The 24472-nt window shown below is 34.5% G+C and overlaps 1 protein-coding gene across 1 annotated transcript in view; it reads left to right on the forward strand.

The window, feature by feature from the left end:
• The window catches only part of CNTNAP5 (contactin associated protein family member 5), a 974910-nt gene that overhangs the window by 808621 nt on the left and 141817 nt on the right, over positions 1-24472 (forward strand). Inside the window, 1 exon segment of the mRNA XM_043992699.1 lies at positions 15886-16125. Within this exon segment, the coding sequence (XP_043848634.1) occupies positions 15886-16125 (240 nt within the window).

Genomic DNA, 24472 nt, shown 5'->3' on the forward strand with positions numbered 1-24472 from the left:
TCCCTGTCTACTGGGTTCTACTAGCAACACTATTGTTGGGTACCTTTTCTTACTTTAGTCACCTAAAGATCTGATTTCTTAAGGTATGCTTCCTTCTAGTTTTGTTTCCCTTAACCATCAGCTGAAACCATCATTATTGGGCATCTATTTAGCAATACAGAAAACTCATTATATTTCGTTCCCTTAAATACAAGTCAAGAGACACAACTGATCCATAATTTCTTCCTAAAAATTCAGCATACTGCTAACTCTAGGTACAAAATTCTCCAATTTTGACTGTACCTTGAGCTGTCTTTCAGTTTGCAGTCTTTCAGGATTTGGTAAAAGGGATATTTCCCATAATTCTCCAGATCCCACTTATGGCTATTTTTCAATGCTTGGAATCATTTATTTCTTTTGCTTTCATAGTTTCCACTTTTCCTTATCATCTTATGTATTATTCAATATATATTTCACTTGTTTCTGTGTTGTAATTATTTCTTTCTCAGTACTCATAATCACAAATTGTGATATAAAATGAAGTTGTTGAACTAGATTATTTCTAAGATCACTTTCATTTCTAATATCCTAGATGAAATAATATAAGTGAAATTCCTTTGAAAATTATAAACATCACCAAAGAAATAAAAGGTAGCATGGTTCACTTAATTCTACTCTATCACAAATGCCTTGGAAATAAAAAATTCCTGTCTTGAAAGAGTTTTAAAGACTTAGAAATTATAAACAAATAAACAGAACCAGTATTTTCATATTCTAGCCAGATCTTTGACCACCATTATTTTTGAATAAAAACTTCCATATTGTCACTAATCTTATTCTTCTCTGTGTGTGTTTGTGTGTGTGTGTGTTTGTGTGTGTGTTTGTGTTTGTGAGGCAATTGGGGTTAAGTGACTTGCCCTGGGTCACACAGCTAGTAAGTATTAAATGTCTGAGGTTGGATTTGAACTCAGGTTCTCCTCACTCCAGGGCCAGTGATCTATCCATATTCTTCAGTATGATGAAACTCGAGTGACATAGAGTGTAAATGTGGTAATTATGAGCTAATATCTGATAATTCAAAAATATAATTCAGATTCAAGGGTATTAAAAACTGATATACCCCCAGGGATGGAGTAGATAATCTCTAAGGTTCCTTCCAAATCCATGGAGTATCAATTTCCTTCTTTTTTTTTATTTGTTTCTTCGTAGGGGACAGAATAATAAAACTGGAATTTAAGAAAGCCTCAAACAACTAAAATATGTGTATTGACACAATACCTTTATCTCATCACAACACAAAGAAAATAGAGATAGTAGGATGAAAAAATATATTTCAAATCAAAATTATAAGTCCAATTTTGATTATTTTTATTTGAAGTAAATTTCCAGAGGTAGGATAAAGAAAATATGTACAGTATCATAAATGTTTTCTTGACAATTGCCACGTTTATCTTCAAGTGGGCCTTGCTATATTTTATCATTTCTTGTTCTACTTTTTAAAATAATCTAGGCTACTAAGAGGTTAGAATACTACATTTGGGAACTGGAAAGAAATGAGTTCAAATTATAACTCTGATACCAGCTGTGTGGCCATGTACACATCACTTAAGCTGTCTGAGTTTTATCATGTGTGAAATTGGGGCAATGATAACTTACCTCACAGAGTTTCAATGAGGATTAAATGAGTAAAGCACATTGTAAACCTTAAAGTCATATATCAATGTTATATATTCTTATTTTTATTTTTAAGACATTTTCATTGTAATTGGGGAACTTGATATGAGTTCTAGATCCTGGGTTATTCAGAATTCCTGACTCTCCACTTAACATTGTGTTAGGAATACCTAACTAGAGGGGCATTGTATTACCAACACACATGTCCCATTTTTTTCTGATTTGGGTGTTTAAAATAAAATATGAAGCATGATGCTATCCAAAATGTTTTCATCTTAGATATATAGAACCTGGATTTGAATCCTGTTGTTGTTGTTTAATTGTGCCCTACTTATTATCACCCAATTTGGGGTTGTTTTGGCAAAGATACTAAAGTGGTTTGTCATTTCTTTCTCACTTTAAAAATGAGGAAACTGAGGCAAACAGGGTTAAGTGACTTGCCGAGGGACACACAGCTAATGTATGTCTAAAGCCTGATTTGAACTAGGGATTTCCTGACTCCAGGACTGGTGCTCTATTCTCTATCCACTGCACCACCTAGCTGTCCCTTTGAATCCTCTGTCTACCAATTACTATACATGTGACTCTGGGCAGATCATTTGACAACTCTAGTCCTCAAATTCTTTACTTGTATAATATGAAAGGGTTGGACTAGATCATCTCCAGTAATTCTGCACAAAGGCACAAAGAAGACACAAGTTCTGAAGAGGTTGATGTTTTATCATCCCATCACCTATCCCACATTAGTGGCACTGTTTAAAAAAATCACACTGAGTCAGGGCCCCTCCAGTAATGTAGTAGAAAAGGAATTATTGAAAGCTGGTATTTTCTGACTATAATTTTCATGTCATTCCCTTAATCCTTATCTTTCTGTGTTTGTGGTGATAGGTAATTCTCCTGCCAAGTAAACATCTGTTATGTGCAAAGCCATCCCTAGAGTCCAGCTAATCTGGTCTATTGCCCTGGGCCTCGAGCTTTGGGAGGCTCTCACATTGCTAACAGCTGGACAGCAGTTCAGGGAGACAGCTGGTAGGGGAGAAGTAAATGATTCAGCCAGCTGCTTCCAGAAAACACCTGAAAGTCATATTAATTTAGACAGTCCACAAATAGTAAATACCACTGTCTTGCCCTGCCCTGCCCTGCCCTGGACTCTCATTAAGGTACCAGATATTCTCCCCTTTTCTATGCACTCTCCTCAGGCTACTGTTTTGTCACTTCTACCCAAGGGTTCCCTTTTTGATTAATTTTAAAGCAATTTCACTTGTATTTTAAAAAATGGATGGGGTATTGTAGGTTTCTCTAATTTGATGCCTATGGGTTCAGAACTGGCTAGCTAAATCAGAAAGGGTAAACTTAGGTGTAATTATATCCCACAGGATCCATTATAATAAGAAAAGCAAGGAGGGAGATCCAAGAAGGTTCTCTTGGTTTTGTGTGAAAGAAAGTTTGCATATGTGTGTATGTATGTGCATGCATGCTTCTTCATAGGTTATAAATAATAATATTGTATGTTGCCTTGGATAAATCCAACCTCAAACAGGGCAAAATGTTGGAGATCGTCAGCGCTTTGATTAATTGAAGGCTCATGTTTGACCTCTGGCAAAAGCTACATATAGACTGAAAGAGAACCCCTTTGTAAGGAATGAGAATAACAAATATCAATAATTTGTCAGCAAGCTGGGAAAAGACCAAAATGGGCAAACATTTGGAGATACCTCTTTTCATAGAATAATGTTCTAAGTATGATGCAAGTGAATGAATGAGTGAATCATCACAGCAAATTGCTTCTTTAAAAACTGAATACAGAAAACCTCATTTAACTGGAACATTTCCTATTCAGTCTATTGACTAACACAATAAAGCCAGACATGTTAGTTTGACATGATTGACTGATTTTATGCAGCACTTATGTCAACAAGTAAATTATTAAATGAGAGAGCACATCTAATACAAATATTTCTTCCAACCTAGGAAATATATTTCTAAAAAAGAAATATTTTACACACCCTATATATTTTATACCCAACCACAATAATCTAAACCAGGAGCTCTTTCCCCATGAGAGCTCATGACTAAAGCTACTTTGCTATCAAAAATCTGTATTTCTGTTTTGTTATGATCTTTGAGATTAAATATTCTCAAAGAAAGAATCACAGTGCACTTTGTGAATTGTCTATTCAGCAACAGCAAGCACTCCATTCAAAGCCATCTCATCCCAGGGATTAAATAAGATCAGCCACATTCACTGGCATCTCCTCCATTGTAGTACTATAGAAAGTTATGATCTCACAAATAATCCTCTTGTCTTCTTCAGTAATGAAGTTTATAGTCCTACCTTACTTCCCCAAATGACAACTCTGCCAGTTCTGAATATAGTTTTTACCACTGGTAAGTAGATCATAGTTTATAACCAAAGTTATTTGCTGTACATCAATCAAGCCAATAAGTCTGTAGTATTCAGAACCTAACAATTCACTTAATCCTTTTCCTAGTCTACCTTCTAAACCTTTAGGAAAAGGAGACAATGACAATCAAATTGCAAGCTCAATTTAGGGTTTAGAAAAAAAAATGGTCATATGTCTGAATCAGTGTACCTGTTAAATCCTCAATATCTTCTCCATCCATATGGTTCTCTAGAAATAAGTATTATGTTCCGAATGATAATGCTGAGGCTTTCTAATCAAGTTTATAGAATCATATAAACAAAACATTTTAGAGTTGGAATGGATTTACAAGGCCATCTAGTCCAACATTTATCAAATCAAAATAATCTCTATAAGAAAACATAAGATATATATTTATATATATATATACACATACACAACGCACACACCACACATACAATATGCGTATGCATACATGCACACACACACATGTATATATGCATGTGTGTGTGTTCCAGTGAAGAAGAACCCACCATTTCCTGAAAGACACAATATCAATTTCACTATACTCTATTTACTAGACCCAGATCATGGAGAAGAGTGGGTGGGATTTCCTGCTTTATATAAAGAAAAACTGCAAACATTTCAACTTTCAAATACTTGAATGGACCCTATCAGGATATAATTGTTTGTCATTCACTGGCATTCTTTAGGCAGAGGCTACCAGACCACTTGTAAAATATGTTTTATAGAAGATATTTGCTAATGTTTGCATTGGTTAGACCAGTTGGTCTCTGAGGTCATTTCAAAAATGTGAGATACTGTGATTCTAGAATAAAATGTCATAGAAATATTGTCAACATATTAGATTAAAAAGTAATATCTTGAGACTTCTCAGTTCACAGATACAAAATCACTCAGAAGATCCCATTCTCAGAGCCTTCTAGTTGGCTCAGGTTTTGTGTATGGTTGTGTGTGTGTGTGTGTGTGTGTGTGTGTGTGTGTCTGTCTGTCTGTCTGTCTGTCTGCTGTCTCTCTCGCTTCTCTCTCTGACTCTCACTTCTCTGTCTGTCAGTTTCTCTGTCTCTGTCTCTCTCTCTGTCTCTCTTTCTCTCCCTCCCCCCTCTCTCCCTCCTCTTCTCCTCTGTCACTTTCTTTGTCTCTTTCTCATTAACAGTAGCATTGCAATTGTCTCCAACAAATAAATTTTCTAAGACAATTATCTCAATAGTCACAATATAGCTCAATATGACAATCCAGACAATTATTAACAATCAATTATATAGTTAGTTTTTGAATACCTACCCACCCAATACAAAGAAGTATAAACTTCCTTAACAAGCTTGTAAAACAATTGAAGAATTATTATATTCATGAAACAAACAGAAAACAGTGCTCTTGAACAAGTAAACTGAACTTTGTATTCCTTACAATCTGTGTAGCCTTGGGCAAGTCACTTAATCTCTATTTTTATCATACATAAAATGAGGGGTATTGTATTATATAATCCTAGTTTTAAATGTAATGATACCATGGTTCCCTGCACCTATGGTTAAATGTCCCACTGGAGTTCAGTGAAGAGAGAGCTCATTACAAGCTATAATAGTCAAAGAAGGCTTCATAAAGGAAGTGAGATTTTACCTACAGTTTAAAAAATGCTGAATCCTAGGTTTAATGTGAGGATGGAGACTATCCAAATCTAGAAAAATACAGGAACATAAAAATGGAAGTAAGACTGAATATGGTGGGAAAAGAAAGTGAAAATACTATCTTGAGTAGTGGGTTATTTTCAGGGCTTTTACAATATATGAAGCTGAGGAAATTGGTTAGCCCTAAATCATAGATAGGCTTAAATGCCAGGGTAAAGAGTTAGAACTTAATCCAGTAAGTGCTAGATACCTCTTTATGAAGTATATTAACATTATTAGATGAATTTTAAAGACTAATATGGAAAGTTTGAATAGAATAGGTTGAAGAGGAAGAATCTAGATTCTAGTAAACCAATCAGGAGACTATTACAACAATCCTAGCTGGATATACTGATGATGTGAATAGGGTGGTAGCAGTGGAAAGAGAAAAGAAGAGACTTATTTAGGAAATATTGTGGAAGTATAATATATTAGTTTTCCTATTACAAAAGAAAAGTCACCAAATAGCAGTAGGTGGTAGGAAAGAATATATCTTTAATAACTAAGCATTTTCCAGAAATGTGTTTTAATCCTGGACACATGATGGGGATGATCCACAATTTATGATAAGTGAAAGAAATCGTGGCATAAAACTGAGATAATTTATGTAATAGGGGAAAGTAAACCTGGTCCAGACCACACTGTAATTGAATGTACAAAAGGAAAAACCAAAATCAGCGAAATTAATAAGGAAACTCTCATTGTTAGCTAAAGATTCTTAGGTAAAAAACTATGCATAGTGGCATATAGGGTATTTTATGTCTTTTCACTGAATAAAAATAAAAGTACCAAATGACAGTGTACACACACATTTGTGTGTGCATGTGTGTCTATATACACATATGTAGTCAAAAGAATTGGAATAACTACACAGTACATGTCTAATATTTCTCACCAAAGATGGCCCTACCAACCTTCTATCAATAGGACATATGTTTTGAGTATGCCATAATTTAAGTGCTTTTTCAATATTTATCATTCATTTGTGCTGAACTTTCATCGCTTGGCAAAGTGCAGTAAGTACAAGAACACAGTAGATAAAGCACCAGCTCTGGATTCAGGAGGACCTGAATTCTAATCTGGCCTCAAACACTTGCCACTTACTAGCTGTGTGACCCTGGGCAAGTCACTTAACCCTCATTGCCCCCCTACCCCCCCAAAAAAAAGGAACACATGGAGTGGTAGCATCTCCCACACTCCTGGTCATACTTTCAACTCACCCCTCACAGCCATCATCTAGAAAGCAAATCCCATAGAGAAGAGGCCAGTGTTTTCTGCCAGTTGTCAAACAATTGCAACATATTGGACAGGAAAGCCAACCTAGCTAAAGTATCAAGACATTCTGAGGGAGTGGAGTCAGTCTGTGACAGTCAAAGCAAACCACCACCTTGGCCACTATTTTGCCTCAAACACTACTGGACATATCCCCAAACCATTAATCCAAGAGCCTCAGGAATAGAAATGCTTAAAATTCAGTGACTTCATACATCATCCTGAGAAGCAAATTTTCTGGAGATGCAACCTAACAAATGTTCCTGCACATACTGAAGTCACAGATACAGAAGACCAAGACAAGAAAATTCTTGTCACCATAGTCCTTGACATTATCTCATAATTTGAGATTTTAAAAAATAATGAAAATTATGAGTCCACTAATATTTGTTTTATCACTGTACCCTAAAAACCATGGAAACTTTTTATCCGACTTTCAATCAATTCTTCCATATTTTGCCATCTCCAAAAGCATCTGAACCTCTTAAGACCTGGGACTGTCTTACTTTCTATTTTATCCATGATACTTATCACATTATTTTGCATATAAGCACTTAATAAACATGTTAGTCATTCAAACAATTCCTCATCTTGTTTTCAAAAAAACTGATATATTTTATTTTTAACATCGTTTAAATCCTTTCCCATTCCTCCTCTATCTACTCACTGAGAGCTTTCGTATATAACCAAAAAATTGACAAGTACAGTTAAAAGCCTAATCAACAAAATTTATCAGTACATAGAAAAAATTTGAGAATATATTCAATGCTCCACATCATAGACATTCTTTTAGTTCTTCTTTGGAGTCTAAAAATTCCTTGGAGTTCATCCTCTGGTTTAAATTTGTGGCAAGAAAATGGAAGGAGGGCAGGTGGCTCAAATTCTGCCTAAGAATGGGAAATTAACTAAAGGTTGGACATTAATCACAAACTAGGAGATTTAAAGGATTGATTGAAAAGCAATTGTATTTATATAAGGAAAAAGACAGTGGCAGAAAATTTGGTGAAAATTGAGGAGCAAACAGACTTTTACTAGAGGAGTTGTTTGACTCTTAATATTCCTGAGTCAGGGGGCAGCTAGGTGGTGCAGTGGAAAAAGCACCGGCCCTGGATTCAGGAAAACCTGAGTTCAAATCTGGACTCAGACACTTGACACTTACTAGCTGTGTGACCCAGTGCAAGTCACTTAACCCTCATTGCCCTGTAATAAAAATAAATAAATAATAAAAATTCCTGCATCAGGGTCCCTGGAAGATGAGACTCAAACTCTGAGATAGCCCAGGGAAGGAGAGGGAGACCTGAACCTGGCTCTGTAATCTTGTTTCTTCTCCAAGAGTCTATTTCATCAGTAATAACATTTTGTCTACCTCAAGGCACATCTTGTCACTGAGGAGAAAGAGTACAGGAAAACTGTCTATGCCACTGAAATTTAAGAATGATTTGGTTAAAGATCCCACAAGGTTGACTACACAGTATAAAAGGCAGGACTTGAACCAGTGTCTTCTTCGCTGCAAGGCTAGCTCTGGATATACCATAGTGTCTCTCTAGCACCTAGTTACCAGGGGGAAAAAACCTAGGAAGCAAATGAATAGCTCAATTATTCTGAAAGAGTGGTAGGCCTTGCATCCATTAGGAGTGTCAGGACCTTGGGAAATTTATGTACTACCATATGATGGCATCACCTTTTCCACCCCGAAAAGAGTATATCTCTCATGCTTAGTTCATGTGTCAAGATTTGCAAAACTTGCGCCAGGGGAAAAATTCCTTATAAGAGCTCACCATGACCATAGTCCTATTGTGAAAGATATCAAATCATAACTAAGGTAGTTAAGAAATCATTATCATCATATTTTCTTTAGAACTTCCTCTGTATAGTTTTAGATTTATAGTGTTTTACATTTAACAAAGCACTTTACTAAAAATAATCTCCTAAAGTACATAAAATAAGGATTATACCTGCTTGACAGATGAGGAAATAAACTTAGAAAAGATCTGCAACAATCCTGTCATAACAATGATAGGAAATGGTGGAACCTATCTAATTTTAATGGTCTGTAGTGCATATATACTTTCTCTTACACCATCTTATGTGTGTCTCTATGGTCTAATCATTGGCAATTTTACTGACTTTCATAAAGCATATAAAAAGTTCTTTAGATAAACTTGAGCTGAAAAAGGGCAGAAAATAAATTGTAAGTATGTTTTCTTGTAAAGATAATAAAAGAATTCTATTTATAAAAAAAATTACGGGTGATTGCCTACTTTAGAGAATGAGCCTTTCCTGTTTGGATGTGGGTTTGTGTATATACACATGCAATATATGTGTTTGTATGGGTGTATATAACCCATACATGCACATTTATGTGTATATACATATATGTTTATATACATACATTTATATACACATATGTTTATATTATTACAGACTTCACAGTGCTTTATACAAAGTAGATATTTAATAAATATATATTGAATAAATACATGAATGATTCCTTTTAAATTATTGTTCCCCTAGTGCATATATAGTATTATTTAACTTACAGGAAAATCAATTTATGTACAACTTTCTAGGGCTACATTTATTAAATAAAGGTGACTTTATAAAATATATCCACAGCTCTTGCCTTTAAGGACCTTAAAAACTAGATTTAGTTTTAAGAGTCTAATGATTGAAGGATTGTGCATTTCTTCTGGCTTAAGAGAAAGTTTATAAAAGGACACACACACACACACATTGGATAGATAGATAGAAGACAGGGTTTCTATAAAAGAATTTTCTTTAAAATGATGATTCAAAGTAGAAAAATAAAATGTGAGAAAACAATTGCTTTAATTCTTTAAAATCAACAGTTACAAATAAGCTATACTTGAATATGTGAATATGTTCATTAAATAATGGTATTCTAGAAATAAAGAAACCTCTTCAAAGCAGATAGAAATAATTTTAGGAAAAAAGTAAAAGGAAATACTTTCACTTTTATTCATATATATTTTTAACCTCAGCTAGAGTCACACAATTATAAGAAAGGTTCAAATCTTAATGTGTATGTATACCAAATGTTGCCCCTTTAACATGAGGAAATAAAGCTGAGAGTTACAGTAAGTTTCTCACAGTCACAAAGATAATTATTAGCAAATCTGATAAACTAATTAATTACCTTTTCATTTGTCCTGCTTACCTCTGTATCCCTGTCACTTCTTACTTCCTTATTTCCTGCTTAAAGGTTTTCATAATTTTACCTACCTCTATTGAACTCCTTCTGAACTGTTATTACATTTGTTTTCTTTAGCAGATCATTTGACTCAATTATTATTTTTTTTGCTAATATCGCTTTTTTTTTCTTTTTCCCTCCCGGGGCAATGAGGGTTAAGTGACTTGCCCAGGGTCACAAAACTAGTAAGTGTCAAGTGTCTGAGGCCAGGTTTGAACTCAGGTTCTCCTGAATCCAGGGCCAGTGCTTTATCCACTGTGCCACTTAGTTGCCCCCATTGACTCAATTATTTTAAAAATTGTGTCCATTGTTATTTCATATATATTTTCACATTTGCCTGGACCATAAGTTTCTTGAAAGAAGGGAACCTGATTATTGTTTTTTAAAGCTTCAGTATAATGTCTACTTAAAAAACTCTTAGGAACTAATTTGACCTTAAGGATATAGTTGACACTCAACACCATTGCCACTATCTTCATCAAAAAAAATTGTTAATTATATAAATAATTAAAGTTGATTTCTTAGGTCCTGAGGGCAAAAAAAAGACTTGATCTCTGAATTTTTTTAAGCTTTTTTCCCCCTTCATCCTCTTTGTTTTCCAGCCAAACATAACTATTCGCCTATTTTTCTTCTCTTCTTCTTCCCTTGTGCATTCAGGAAGATAATCTTTGAAGCCCCAACTGTACATCCTGTATTTTTAACTATTGAAATCTTTCTCTTCTTTTAAATAGTAGCTTAGGCAACATTTCCTCCCATAAGCTATTTGTCTTTCTTCCTTTTAGTTCAAAGTGTTTCCTTATTACTAAAGTTCTTGCTCTCCACATACATACACACGTGTATTCTATGTGTGTGTGTGTATATATACCATGTCTCATCTACCTTAGTCTATGACATGTACACATACCTATATCTTTCATATACAAAGGTAGATAAGACATAGACTATATATTAAATGAAATTTACATTATATATATGCAATTTGATTCAACATACATGTGTGTATACATATACACATATGAATGTATGTAGAATTAAACTGGATATCTTAGGAACTATTTCTCCAACCAAATTCAGGTGACATCACAGTGAAAAGCTGTATCATTGTAAAAACCATCTTACTGTACCATTACCAAGGCCCAGGTTATTATTTTAGGCCATCATTTTGACCTAGGAGGCATTTACAATGTGAGATTCCAACCCTAATTTTCACATTACCAAACAAATAGGAGAAAATATAAGTTTTGCTATTAAAAAAGGATAAAAAACAATTACTGGAAAACTGTATCATTCAGTTTATGGTGCCACTAACTTTGAAAACTATTTTATCAGCATCTAGGTCATTGAAATGATGTACTTATTTTGGATGCTTTCCACCACTGCTTAGTCTGCCTCAGACCACAGAAAATGTATTTCTGTCAGAGAGACTACCCCACTGACCTTCCTCCCCATTTATAAAAGCTTCAACCAAGTCACATGCAAGTTGATTTGCAATATATCTTTCCTTCTCCATCTCTGCGAGTGATTCAGCCACTAATGACATACACAAAAGGTTATCTGCATTCAAAGTAGGGAGAATTTAAAAATATTAAAATAGCTGTCATGCAGACAAGGGCATACGTTTTTTTAGGGGTGAGGAGAAAAGATGTCATTGATTCCAATCCGCTACCCCCCTGCCCAAACACATCAGGAATGAAACAATAAACCCCACAGTATGCTCTGCTTAGGTTTAGCATTGATTTGTTGTGGCTAAAAATTTCTCTCTCCAAATATTAAGATAGACAGGAGAATATAGCTTAGGTTTGACACTGTGCCCTGTGGAAGCTCCACTTAGTCAAAAGCTACAATAGAGTCTTTTAAAGCACTGCCAAATATTGAATGAAGTTTAGTATTGCTAGACACCCCTACTTCTATTCCTTGGACATGGATGGGTCAGTTATATATTAAAATTATAAATAGGCAGAAATATATATAGTTAAAAGAACACTAGAATTGAAGGATAACCTTTATTGTGTGAAAGTGAACCAGTCACATTAACACTCAGCCTTGATTTCCTCATCTGCAAAAATGAGAATGATAATATTATATACTGCCTAATTCCACAGGTTATGTGGCTTTGTGAGGAAATTGTCTATAAACTAATTTTTGTTTTATTTTGTTTTGTTTTTGTTTTAGATATACTGATGAGTAATTGTGATGTTATAGCAGGGGTCATTGGGTAATTCTTGCTGGGGTGTTTTATCAAAGAACCTCCATAGCATTATGTTCTATAATGGTAGTCACCATGATTGGGACTTGGCCCTAAGGGATATGTGCAAATTCCCAATCTTGCCCATCTGTTATTGTAATCATCATTTCAATGAAGGTGTAACTTAATTACTACTTTGGTACCTACAACAGCTGCTGGAGAGGAGCTCTTCAGAAAATTCTCTAACCCTAGGATATCCATCCTCTGTTTCCCAGGTCACTTCCTGTCTACAATAGGTATCCATCAGCATTTGTGATCTATGCTGTGAGGAAATAACAAATGAGTAAGAACTTCACCTTCTCCTTTTTATTTTGATTAGCACAGGATAAAGTTATTGTCTTCATCATATAACTTATTACACTTTCTTTCCTTCAAACTCATCCCTCTTATAGAGTTCTCTATTATTGAGAGGTTCGCCATCATACTTTCAGTCACTCACTTTCAAAACTTGTGTCATCACCTCCTTACTTTTATCTTGCCCATATATACAATCAGTTGCCAACTCTTTTTTTAAAAAAAATATCTCTATCTTGACATTATCTTTCACATGCATGCTCTTCTTTCTATTCACACATACACCTCTGGTCTTTTCTTTAGAACCTTTATTCTTTGTCACACTTTTTCTTACTTTTGACTTCTATTGATCACCACTGCTGCAATGACTATATAGCTGTGACTTTCATTGTAGATATTCTCAGGAATACTGAGGAAGGTCTATGTGCCCTAAAGCAGAACTTCTCAAAATTTTTTCACTCATGATCCTTTTGTGCCCCCCAAATTTTAACATGACCCCAGTTATATAGGTATATAAAGGAATATATAACACTTTACTTTTGCCAAAATTTTTGCAACCCCCCAAATGCATTTAGAAGACCCATAGTTTAAGAAGTAAGGCCCTAAAATACCTCCTTTCCACCAGCTCCCTTGATGGTGCTTGTAATTCTTCACTTAGAAATTCATTTTTTTGTTCCAATACATGATTTTTAAATTAAAATTTGAACCAAATAAGGGTCATATTTAAGCCATGTCAATCAGACAAATTATGTTCTCAAATTGTATATAGGATATGAAATCATGAAGCTATTGAATTCCTGAAGCAGATAAGATTTGAGAGATAAAAGACAAAAGGAAGTACTACTAAGAATGGAAAATTATGCAGAGAGTATCCAGGGACACTAACAATAAACTGATAACTTCTCAGACCAGTCTAAAGTCAGTCCAGTCTATAACTCTCCCCCATACTTCTCAACCTTCTCTCTCTATAATTTTCTTGTAATGAGAGTCAAAATGGAATAGTGGATTGAGACCGGGCCTTGAAGTCCAGAAGATCAGGTTGATATGTTATCTCTGACACATACTAGATGTTAAAATTGGGGAAGTCACATCTTACCAGTTCTCTAGTCAATGCTATAAGATTATAAATTTCAGAGAAGCTGCTGACCTACATCATTAGAGGACATTTCTTTACTAGGCAATTCTCAATACCAAGAGAACTTGAAATTTTGGTCTCAAGATCCGTTTTTATTCTTTTTAATTTTATTTTTTATGTTTATTTTTACATTCATTTATTTAAGCTCTCTTCTTTCCTTTAGCTCCTCCCTGTCTTACTGAGAAGTCAAGTAATATGATTACTCTTAAATGTGTGGTCATTAAAATAGATTTCCATGTAACCATGTTCTCCCCACAAAAGAAAGAAAAATAAAGTTCAAAACATGTTTAAATCTGGTTTCAGAGTTTGCCAGTTTTCTTGATGGAGGTGGAAAGCATTTTTCATCATCAGTCCTTTGGAATTACCACAGATCATTTTACTGATCAGAGTAACTATCTTCCACAGTTGCTAATCATTGCAATGTTGCTAGTACTATGTACAATTTTCTTCTGGTTATGCTCACTTCATTTTGTATCAGTTCATATGTCTTCCCAAGTATTTTTGCAGCCATCCTGCTCATCATTTCTTCTAAGATAATAGTATTCCATAATCAATGTATATTAAACTTGAACATCCATTCTCTAATTGATGAACTTCATTTCAGTGTCAAATTCTTTGCCACCACAAAAAAAAAAGAACTACTTTAAATATTTTTGTTCATATAAGTCATTTTCCTTAAACAAAACAAAACAAACAAACAGAAAAACCCTTTCACTCTTAAAAATTATTGAGGGGGCAGCTAGATGGCACAGTGGATAAAGCACCAGCCCTAGATTCAGGAGGACCTGAGTTCAAATCTGGCTTCAGACACTTGACACTTACTAGCTGTGTGACCCTGGGCAAGTCACTTAACCCTCATATACCCCCAAAAACCAAATTATTGGGGACCATGCCCAAAGTATACATGTCTATATGAGTTGTATATACCAATACTATATTTGAAATTAAGATTCCTTAGTATTATTATGACATAGTATTAAACTTGAAGTCAGCCCCAGACTCTTGACACTTACTAGCTGTGTGATCTTAACCCCTCATCACCTACAAACATAAATAAACAAACAGACTAAAAATAAATAAATGGATAGACAAATGAACAAGTAAATAAATAAACAAGTAAATATATATAAGTAAATGAATGAATAAATAAGATGATGAATGAAGGAATAAATAGATAGATAATAAATGAATAAACTTGAAGTCAACCTGAAAGGATTTAGGGACCCACACATGTTTAAGGACCATTCTTTAATAACCACTGTCCTTTACCAGTGAAATCACAAGACAAATTCTTATCCCTAATCTTCTACCATGATTACATAAAGATGATTACATCTTTTATAACTCACAGATTTTCTCATGTATGTTAACTTATGATTTCCCAGTCAAAATGCGAGATCTAAAGTTTAAGAGACTCAAGGACAGTAAGGGATCCTTCTAGTTATTTACTATTTCTCTGAGTACCCAAACATAGGTTTTACAAATAACTCCATAAAATTTGTCCATCTGACTTCAGATTTAGTAATAGGTCATGAAAGGGAAGTCCCCTGAGCTAGGCAAGTCAGGCAACCAATATAGGGGATTTCAGAGGCTTAAGATTTAAATAGATTGAGAAGACATATTAAGAAGAAATAAATGAACAAATACAAGAAGTGACAGTGAAAACAAAATATGGGAGGAGCAAAAGGACATGCATGACTAAATGGGGGACCAGTATTTCTGAGTCAGAAGGTCTGTGTCTATGAATTGTGGGGAACAGCATGGCCTTACAGCCAGAAGCTGTGCTCAAAGCATAAAAATAATTTCTTGAAGTAACTGAAATAGGCTAGAAGAGTAAAACCATGGTGAACCTAGTTCCCTACACAATTCCTCTCAGAGTGTCTTTGATTGGTATCTATCTGATTCTTTATTGTTAATGATAAGCCTGTACTTTTTATAAAAACTCATCACAGAAACTCAATTTGATTTCTCCACCAAAATCTCCCTCTCTTTCTTTCTCTCAGGTGGCACAACATCAAGACAGAAAGGATTCCTAGGATGTATTCGTTCTTTACAATTAAATGGACAGAAACTTGATCTTGAAGAAAAAGCCAAAGTTACACCTGGAGTCAAGCCTGGATGCCCTGGACACTGCAGCAGTTATGGCAACCTTTGTCACAATGGAGGGAAGTGTGTAGAGAAGTATAATGGCTACCTTTGTGACTGCACCAACTCACCATATGAAGGACCTTTTTGTAAAAAAGGTAGGCAGCAGTCTTACAGTTAATAGGGAGTCAGCATGCAGCAAAAGAGGACCCATTGGACTCGAATCTATACACAAAAGCTGTACTCCCACCAAACTAATTGTGTGCCTATAAGCAAACCACTTAATGTCCCTATGCCTCAAATTACTCATTTGACACATAATGAGAAATTAATTGAACTAGCTTAACTTAGGTAGAAGGCATTCTATGAGGAACTGGCTAATCAAATACAGGATGTGAGCACCTCGTTGTTTCACATAATTGTTGTCAGGATAAATATTAGAAGATGAGATGAATAAACATGTAAGTAATAAAAAGCATTATGGTTACTACTATTTCTAAGTGTGTTTTTAAAAAATTTCTGAGTGACCCAGAGCATCTCATTTTACAGCCTGCTATTAACACTCACTTATTAAACAGAGAATATGACTTGCAAGACAACAAAATTGAGTCTACCGAAAACTAGCCCCTCATTCCATTTCCATTGTTTTCAAAGTTGTGTTTGTTTGTTTGTTTGTTTGTTTACCATTAATCTCTATGGCCTTAAATATAAAAATGTGATGTTGATCATAGGGAGTCATAGGGTGTTTTTTTTTTGTTTGTTTATTTTGTTTTGTTTTAGAGCTAGATGGGTCATTGCATAACTATTAGCCCAAATTTGGCATTTTATAATTAAGGAATTTACCAAAGCCACACAGTTGAACCAAGAAGAGAAGTCTACTGTGAGGTCTGATGTTTTTTTCAATATACTAAATAATGATGATGATATTGGAGGGGTGAATAGTATAGAAATCTAAGATTAGTCAGGCCATATGAATTCAGGATTTCTCATAACTTGTTGCACAAACGTGGGCTTATAGGTTATCTTTGTATTATCTTTAAGATAGTTGCATTGATTGGGGCAGTTAGGTGGCACAGTGGATAAAGCACCAGCCCAGGATTCAGGAGGACCTGAGTTCAAATTTGTCCTCAGACACCTGATACTACCTGTGTGGCACTGGGCAAGTCACTTAACCCTCATTGTCCCACAAAAAAAAAAAAAGATAGTTGCATTGATTTTTTTAAAAAGGAGCTTTATGGATAAAGGATAAACCAGAATTCAAAAGTATTGATTAAGTGACATAAAATACAACTATTTTAGTCACTTTAAAGTGCCATTAATAATCAAACATTTCATATGTTAATTATGTCTATCCAACAAAGAATCCCAAAGGTTCTCTACTAAACAAACTTTATTAACTTACATCCTGCAACTCTTAGAATTTGAAAGTAACAAACCAGATTTTATTTGACAATCCTTTATAAATTGCTCCACAGCTTAGAAGCAGCCTGAAGAGATTGGGCTAAAGTCTCGTCTCTGATACATACAAACTCTGTGACTCTCAGTAAATTTCTTTTCTTATTCCTTTTTTTTTTTTTTGGTGAGGCATTTGGGTTTAAGTGACTTTGCTAGGGTCACACAGATAGTAATTGTTAAGTGTCTGAAGTTGGATTTGAACTCAGGTCCTCCTGAATCCAGGGCCGGTGCTCTATTCCACTGCACCGCCTAGCTGCCCCTCAGTAAATTTCTTAACTTTTCAGTAATCTAGCCCAATGGTGTCACAGAAATGATAGGAACTAAACTGTATGCAAGGATCCCAGCAGAGTCCACATATCAATTTCCAAAGCTACATATTAAATTTAAATTAAAATTACAATCTGTTATTTTTATTCTGTTAAATATTCCCAAATTACATTTTATTCTGGTTCTGTCTCTCCAAAGATTGCTGCAGACTACATGGCTGTGTGTTTGACAACTCTGTTTTAGGCAACTTTCTAAGATACTGAGTTGTAGAGGAAATGAAGGTCTGCTATTGACAGAGGAAATTTTCTCATCATGGAGTTTGCAATTATCAATGAAATAACCATTTCAGTCCATATGCTATATTTTAGGCTTTGCATTAACTCAAAGTGATTTCTAACTCATTACCTCCTCCTCATATGATTTGACTTTGTGTGGTATGATAATTTTTGAAAGTATGTTGTGCTCTTTAGGTATATTGCAGAAATGTAAACAAAACTAAACAAAACAATGTGTCAGCTATGGCATGGAAATTTGAAAAAAGTCAGGTCTGTCCCTACAGATTTATAATCTGAGCCATGAGAGTACAAACATGAATATCTTTCTACTGGAACTTGCCTGTGAATTACTGTCCCTGAAAAATACAGATTCTGTTCATAGAATACTCTGGTTTCATGGAAGTTTCATAGATTAAAGAAATGCTCTACTAAAGTCTGCCATGCAAGACATATACTAGCAGCATTTCAAATGATAAATGCTCAGTTCCTTTGCCCAAATAAATAGTACTGGAGATCTTTCTGCATTTCTCTAGCTATGTTGTTCAACCATCTCATAGATCTTATTCTTCTAAATTTTGCTTAATTTTTCTTTGGTTCCTTTCTTCCAGAAAACTATTAATTCTTTTCTCTCTGTGAAATCATATCTTTCACAAGCACATGTTGGTATATCCTTTCTACTCTACATTTCTTCCCCTTTCTCTTTTTTTAAGTTAAATAAATGTATGTGTGCTGAGTAATTTTCATAATACCTCATCATTCACCCTTTCTTGATGTTTCATCACTCACAAATAGTATCCTGCCGTTCAGTAATTGATTCATTCAGGAATTGAACTTTTAATCAATGGGATAGGAAAATAGCCTACCTAGAAATATATAATCTTAAACCCAGCTACTCCAAATCTACTACAAGATTCATAAACCCCCATTACTATATTCAGAAGTGGTCATTCAGCCTCCACTTATAAGCCCCATCAGAAAATCCCCTATCTAACATAACAGCACTTCCTATTTTCAGGCAAATTTAATTATTACAGCATTCTTCCTTATATTAAGGCAAAATATACTTCTATGTTTATATATTCCAGCTTCACAATGACCTCCTTAAAATGTGTCTCCCTGAACTGAACATAGTTCTACAAATGTTTTCTGTCCTAACTCCCATGTTGTTCTGTTAAATATATATGAAAACATTTCTTTGTAACAGAGATTAAGCAATGAAGGTACATTCCTAGGATCATACCTCTATAAAGTAGAGAACTCAGCCCCTTTAGGCACAGCATCAGATACTTCTAGAAGCTGGGCTCCTCATCCCAACACATCCATCACTCACCCCCCCCCTTTTTTCCATTTTTTAAATATCATATAGCCTTTGATGCTCTAAGGATTCAAACATCTCCTTCTCTACTCCAGGTACTTTACCTGAATAGCCGTCCTCTATCCTATACTTTTATAGAGATTTGGTTGTTTTATATCTCACCTAAGTGTAAAATTGTATATTTATCCCTATTAAATTCCATATTATTCACTCTGGTCCATGATTCTACCTTATTAATATTTAGAGGAAATTTTCTTTCATCTATTATATTAGCTATCCCTACCAGTTATGGCATCTGAAAATTTTATAAGCTGCCATATATGCCCTCAGTCATTTATATGAATGTTAAATTGAATCAAGTTAAGAACAAAGCTTTGCAACATACCACCAGAGATCTACCTCTGTGTTGAAATCAAGTGATTAACTAACATTATTTGAAAATAGTTCCTCAGTAAGTTGTACACCATCTAATTGTACTATTATTTTCTATTTCAACTATAAAGATATTGCTCAAGATCACCAAGTACATTACTAAAATATACATTATGTCAAAATCATTCCTATAATCTAACTCTGTACCTCCCACAATAATTAGGAAATTAAATAAGTAAAATAACTTAAAAGGCAAAAAGCACATCCTGTATGACATAGAAATAATGTAGTAGAGTTCTTGATTTGAAGTCAGCAAGATTCAAGTTTAAATATTGCTTCATATACTTTTTATTCCTTTAATCCTCGGTTTTTTGTTTGCTTGTTCTTTTTGTTTTTACTTCTCTGGGTCTTCTTCATTTGTAAAATGAGCAACTTTGACTCTAAAGTCCCTTCCAACTGCAAAATGTAGATTTTATGCTATCAAGAGATGATGACTTCCCTTATTAACTAATCAGTCTTACATTGCAGTACAGTGATTTTTACTAGTGAGACCTCTTAAGGCTATATTTTAGGCAACAATTTGTATTGGAATCAGACAATGAAATATCTATTCATCCTCTAAAGACTGCCTTTTAATTGGCCACCCTCCTGTTATCACATAATTATATGTCTAGAAAGTGGTTCTTTTTTAAAATCATGAAAGTATTTTATTATTTTCCAGTTACATATAAAGATAGTTTTCAGCATTTGTTTTTGTAAGATTTTTAGTTCCAGATGCTTTACAGATATCATCCCTTCATATTCAGTTCAGACCTGTGTCCTCTGTCTACATGTGTTCCTTTTAGCTACTGAGAAAGTTCTTATGAGTTCAAAGTATTATCTTCCCATGTAGGAATGTAAACAGTTTAATCTTTTAACATTCCTCATGATTTCTTTTTCCTGTTTCCCTTTTTATGCTTCTCCAGGGTATTTTATTTGAAAGTCAAATTTTCTATTCAGTTCAGGTCTTTTCATCACAAAAAGTCCTCTTTTTCAATGAAGTCCCATTTTTTCCCTGAAAAATTATACAAGTTTTGCTGGGTATGTGATTCTTGGCTGTAGACCCAGTTCTTTTGCCCTCTGGAATATCATATTCCAAGCACTCTGGTCCTTTACTATAGATGCTGCTAAATCTTGTTTTATCCATATTGTAGCTCCAGAGCATATGAATTCCTTTTTTCTAGCAGCCTGAAATATTTTCTCCGTGACCTGGGAGTTCTGGGATTTGGCTGTAATATTCCTGGAGGTTTACCTTTTGGGTAACTTACTAATTTACCAACCAGCAAAGCTTTCTGTGCTGTGGTTCTTAGCTCTGAGAAGCCTGCACCCCTCCCCCACCAGGGCCTCCCATCGCTCAGGATTTATTCCTGGTTCCCTGCTGGGGTGGGACAGCTGAATTCCTCCTTAAGTCCCACAAACACCCCTGTATTTTTAACCCCCTCAACCTGGCCAACTCTTCAGCCCTCTCCCCTGACTGTAAGCTTAGTTCCAGAAGATGCTGGTGCTGCAGCTGATCCAGAGGCTGGGGGTAAATTCCTCTGGTGCAGCATGCCTGGGATCTGTGTCAGCACTATTGTGGGTTTGGACTCTGTTCACAGCCCAGCACAGCCCCCTTTAATCTGTCTTTGGCTGGAAAATAATCTCAGCCTGTCTTTTTGTGACTTTTGCTGCTCCAGGGTTTCTTTTATTTATGTTTTTGGTGTTATTGTGTCAGGAGCGGTGTATGTTTAATGTCTTTCCTGCACCATCCTAGATTTACTTCTTTTGAATGAGAAATAGCCTTCATTGCTGTATTTTATTCATGATTTTTGTTGTACCTGGTATTGGCAATACATAAGAAATAATTATACATTAAATCATTATTTACTTTTTAATACTAATCTATGTATTAGAATATAAAAGCCTGAAACCTTATGTCATTCTTTCCTTTTTCAACTATTTTCTCTTATGAATAAATATATTACTGAATCCTACTGATATTCTATGTACCTGATAAACCTTGACATATACAGGTATAATGTTGTATTTGGACAATTTTCTCTGCCTCACTACTGAAATTTCCATTCTCACTTTAAAGCAAGGCAAATCTCCATCTTCTTCCCAATCCTGAAAAAAATCTTCCATCCCTAATTCTAGGGTCTATCATTCTGCTATCCTAGATAATAATCTTGACTTCACCATCTTCTAATATACATTGTGTTCTGTCAGACTTAGCTGCTGACTTACCATTGTCTTCTTTTCTGTTGTAAAATTTTAATCTTAAATTGAATAAAGACTGTAAATATATGACCTATAGCTTATGGAGCTTTAGTTTCCTTTTTAAGATATCATAATCCATATGTCAGAGGTCCTTAACATTGTTTTGTTTGTTTTTAACACATGTCATTTCTGACTTTTTCCTCTTGTTCCCTTCTTAGAATATATTTTCAATACAAAAATTAAAATATATATGATTATAAAAGAAACTAATTATATTGAAATATAGTTATCAATATGTGTCTATATCTGTATATCTCTATCTAATTAAAAATTCACAGACACTAGATTAAGAAAGCCTTCCCTTTAATTTCTGATACCTCTAGAGCATATGGTTTTGATAAGACAAATTGTGAAGTCCTCAGCTATTATGAGTGAACATTATTGTAACCAAAGGTGATCTTCAATATTATTTTCCAGTGAATTGGAAAACTGTTTGACTCAACAAGATTCAAAAAAATAATTGAGTTTGTATCCAATTTTGCCAAATAGTATAGTGATCCATTCAGATATAAGGCTCTTTTTTTTTTTTTTTTTTTTTTTTTTTAGTGAGGCAATTGGGGTTAAGTGACTTGCCCAGGGTCACACAGCTGGTAAGTGTTAAGTGTCTGAGGCCGGATTTGAACTCAGGTACTCCTGACTCCAGGGCCAGTGCTCTATCCACTGCGCCACCTAGCTGCCCCTATAAGGCTCTTTTTACATAATATCTGTAACATTTTTTTTTTCAGGATATTCCAGTAGTTCCATTATTTTATGTCCCTAAACCTTTCTAGTAGCATATGAAGTTAAATATTTCCTCTGAGGACAGATTTATGTGGGAAGGATCCATCCAGCCCTTTGGTCTCTGACAGTCATGATAAGGGCTGTTCTGGGGCCAGAGAAAATGTCAATTGTCCTCATGATTACCAGATTATAATTTTGTTTCTTTTTGTATTTTTTTTTTCACATGGAATACTTGCATCTGATTGTCAGACTGTTGTCATTATACAAGTCTTTTAACTTAACTGATTTACAAGTATTGCTTGACCATTGTCAAAATGAAATGAATGCTTAGCATTTGTTTAAGCCATAACCTATGGGCAGACATGATCTCCCTTCTCTAATTTCCAATTACCTAAGTACCACTTCATGGTCCAGCCCAAATTATATCCCTTTTTTTTTCTGGGCAATGAGGGTTAAGTGATAAGTATTAAGTGATGTGCCCAGGGTCACACAGCTAGTAAGCATCAAGTGTCTGGGGCCAGATTTGAACTCAGGTCTTCCTGAATCCAGGGCTGGTGTTTTATCTACTGCACCACCTACCTGCCCCTATATCACTTTTTTGTGACCTTTCCTAACTGCTTCAGGCTTCACTCATCTCCTTTCTCAGTATTACTATGAAATGTTTTCTGAGGGCTACCCATGACATATAGTTTTTAAAATTATTTTTCTATTTTATGTACATCCTTTCTCCTTAACTATACTATAAACTATTAGAAGACAGGGCCTATTTTTCTGCCTCTTTTTATCTCTAAGTTTAGTAAATGTTCAAAGTACTTTTGCCAATGAAAATTATTTCATCCTGTAGTAATGCAGACATTGATTATAACAGTCTTGCAGCTAGTATTAGGCCTTTACCAGCCCATATGATTTATTTTTTCTATCTCTTTTATTATTTAGTCTACTATTGGGAATTTGAGTGCTCATTAAACAGTCTTCTTCATCAGGAGGTCTCAAGCTCTTGGCGTATGTAATTCAAGGAATTAATAAGATTCCCTTATAAAAAACAAAGAAGAATCCAGTATGAGATAGACTAGTCAGTTGTAGATTACTAAAACAAAACGATACAACAAAAATGCCCAGAAAATATAAAATTGGAAAATACAACTATCACTCTTGTCTTTCTCCTCAGGCTAAATATACATATACATGCATACATACATACACATATGCATATACAAATGCATATACATGTATGTATGTTTGGGTTATTGACAAACCTAAGTATAACAAAAGATTAAAGAAAACATTTATGACCATGTGGTATCTATGCCTATAGCTAGTGTGCTATTCTTAGTAGATTGCCCTGAAGTAGAATAAGGTTTTAACAAAAGGGAAAAAAAGCATCAAATAAAAAAAAAAAACATTAATCTGTAAACTAGGAGATGGGAGCCTAGGAGGTGGGCAGAAGTTCCCTGAGGAAATCCACTCAGGAAACTTGGAGTCCAGCTGATGATTAACCAAAAACTTCACCTATCACACATCCCTGCTTTGTCTTCATAAGTAGGAGTACTAATACTGTGACACAAATGAGAAATGTGAATCACTTTCCCTGAATCTCAGTAAAAATATAATCTTTAATTTGCTAAAAAATATACATATTCAACTTTATTCTATTTTGTTTTGGTTTTTCCATAGATACTATATATATATATATATATATATATATATATATATATATGTATGTATGTATGTATATATTGTTTGTTTTGTTTTGTTTTGTTTTACAAGAAGGAAAAAATATGCCACCACAGTATGAGGTAACAA

This window comes from Dromiciops gliroides, chromosome 3, assembly GCF_019393635.1.
Source record: "Dromiciops gliroides isolate mDroGli1 chromosome 3, mDroGli1.pri, whole genome shotgun sequence".
NCBI lineage: Eukaryota > Metazoa > Chordata > Mammalia > Microbiotheria > Microbiotheriidae > Dromiciops > Dromiciops gliroides.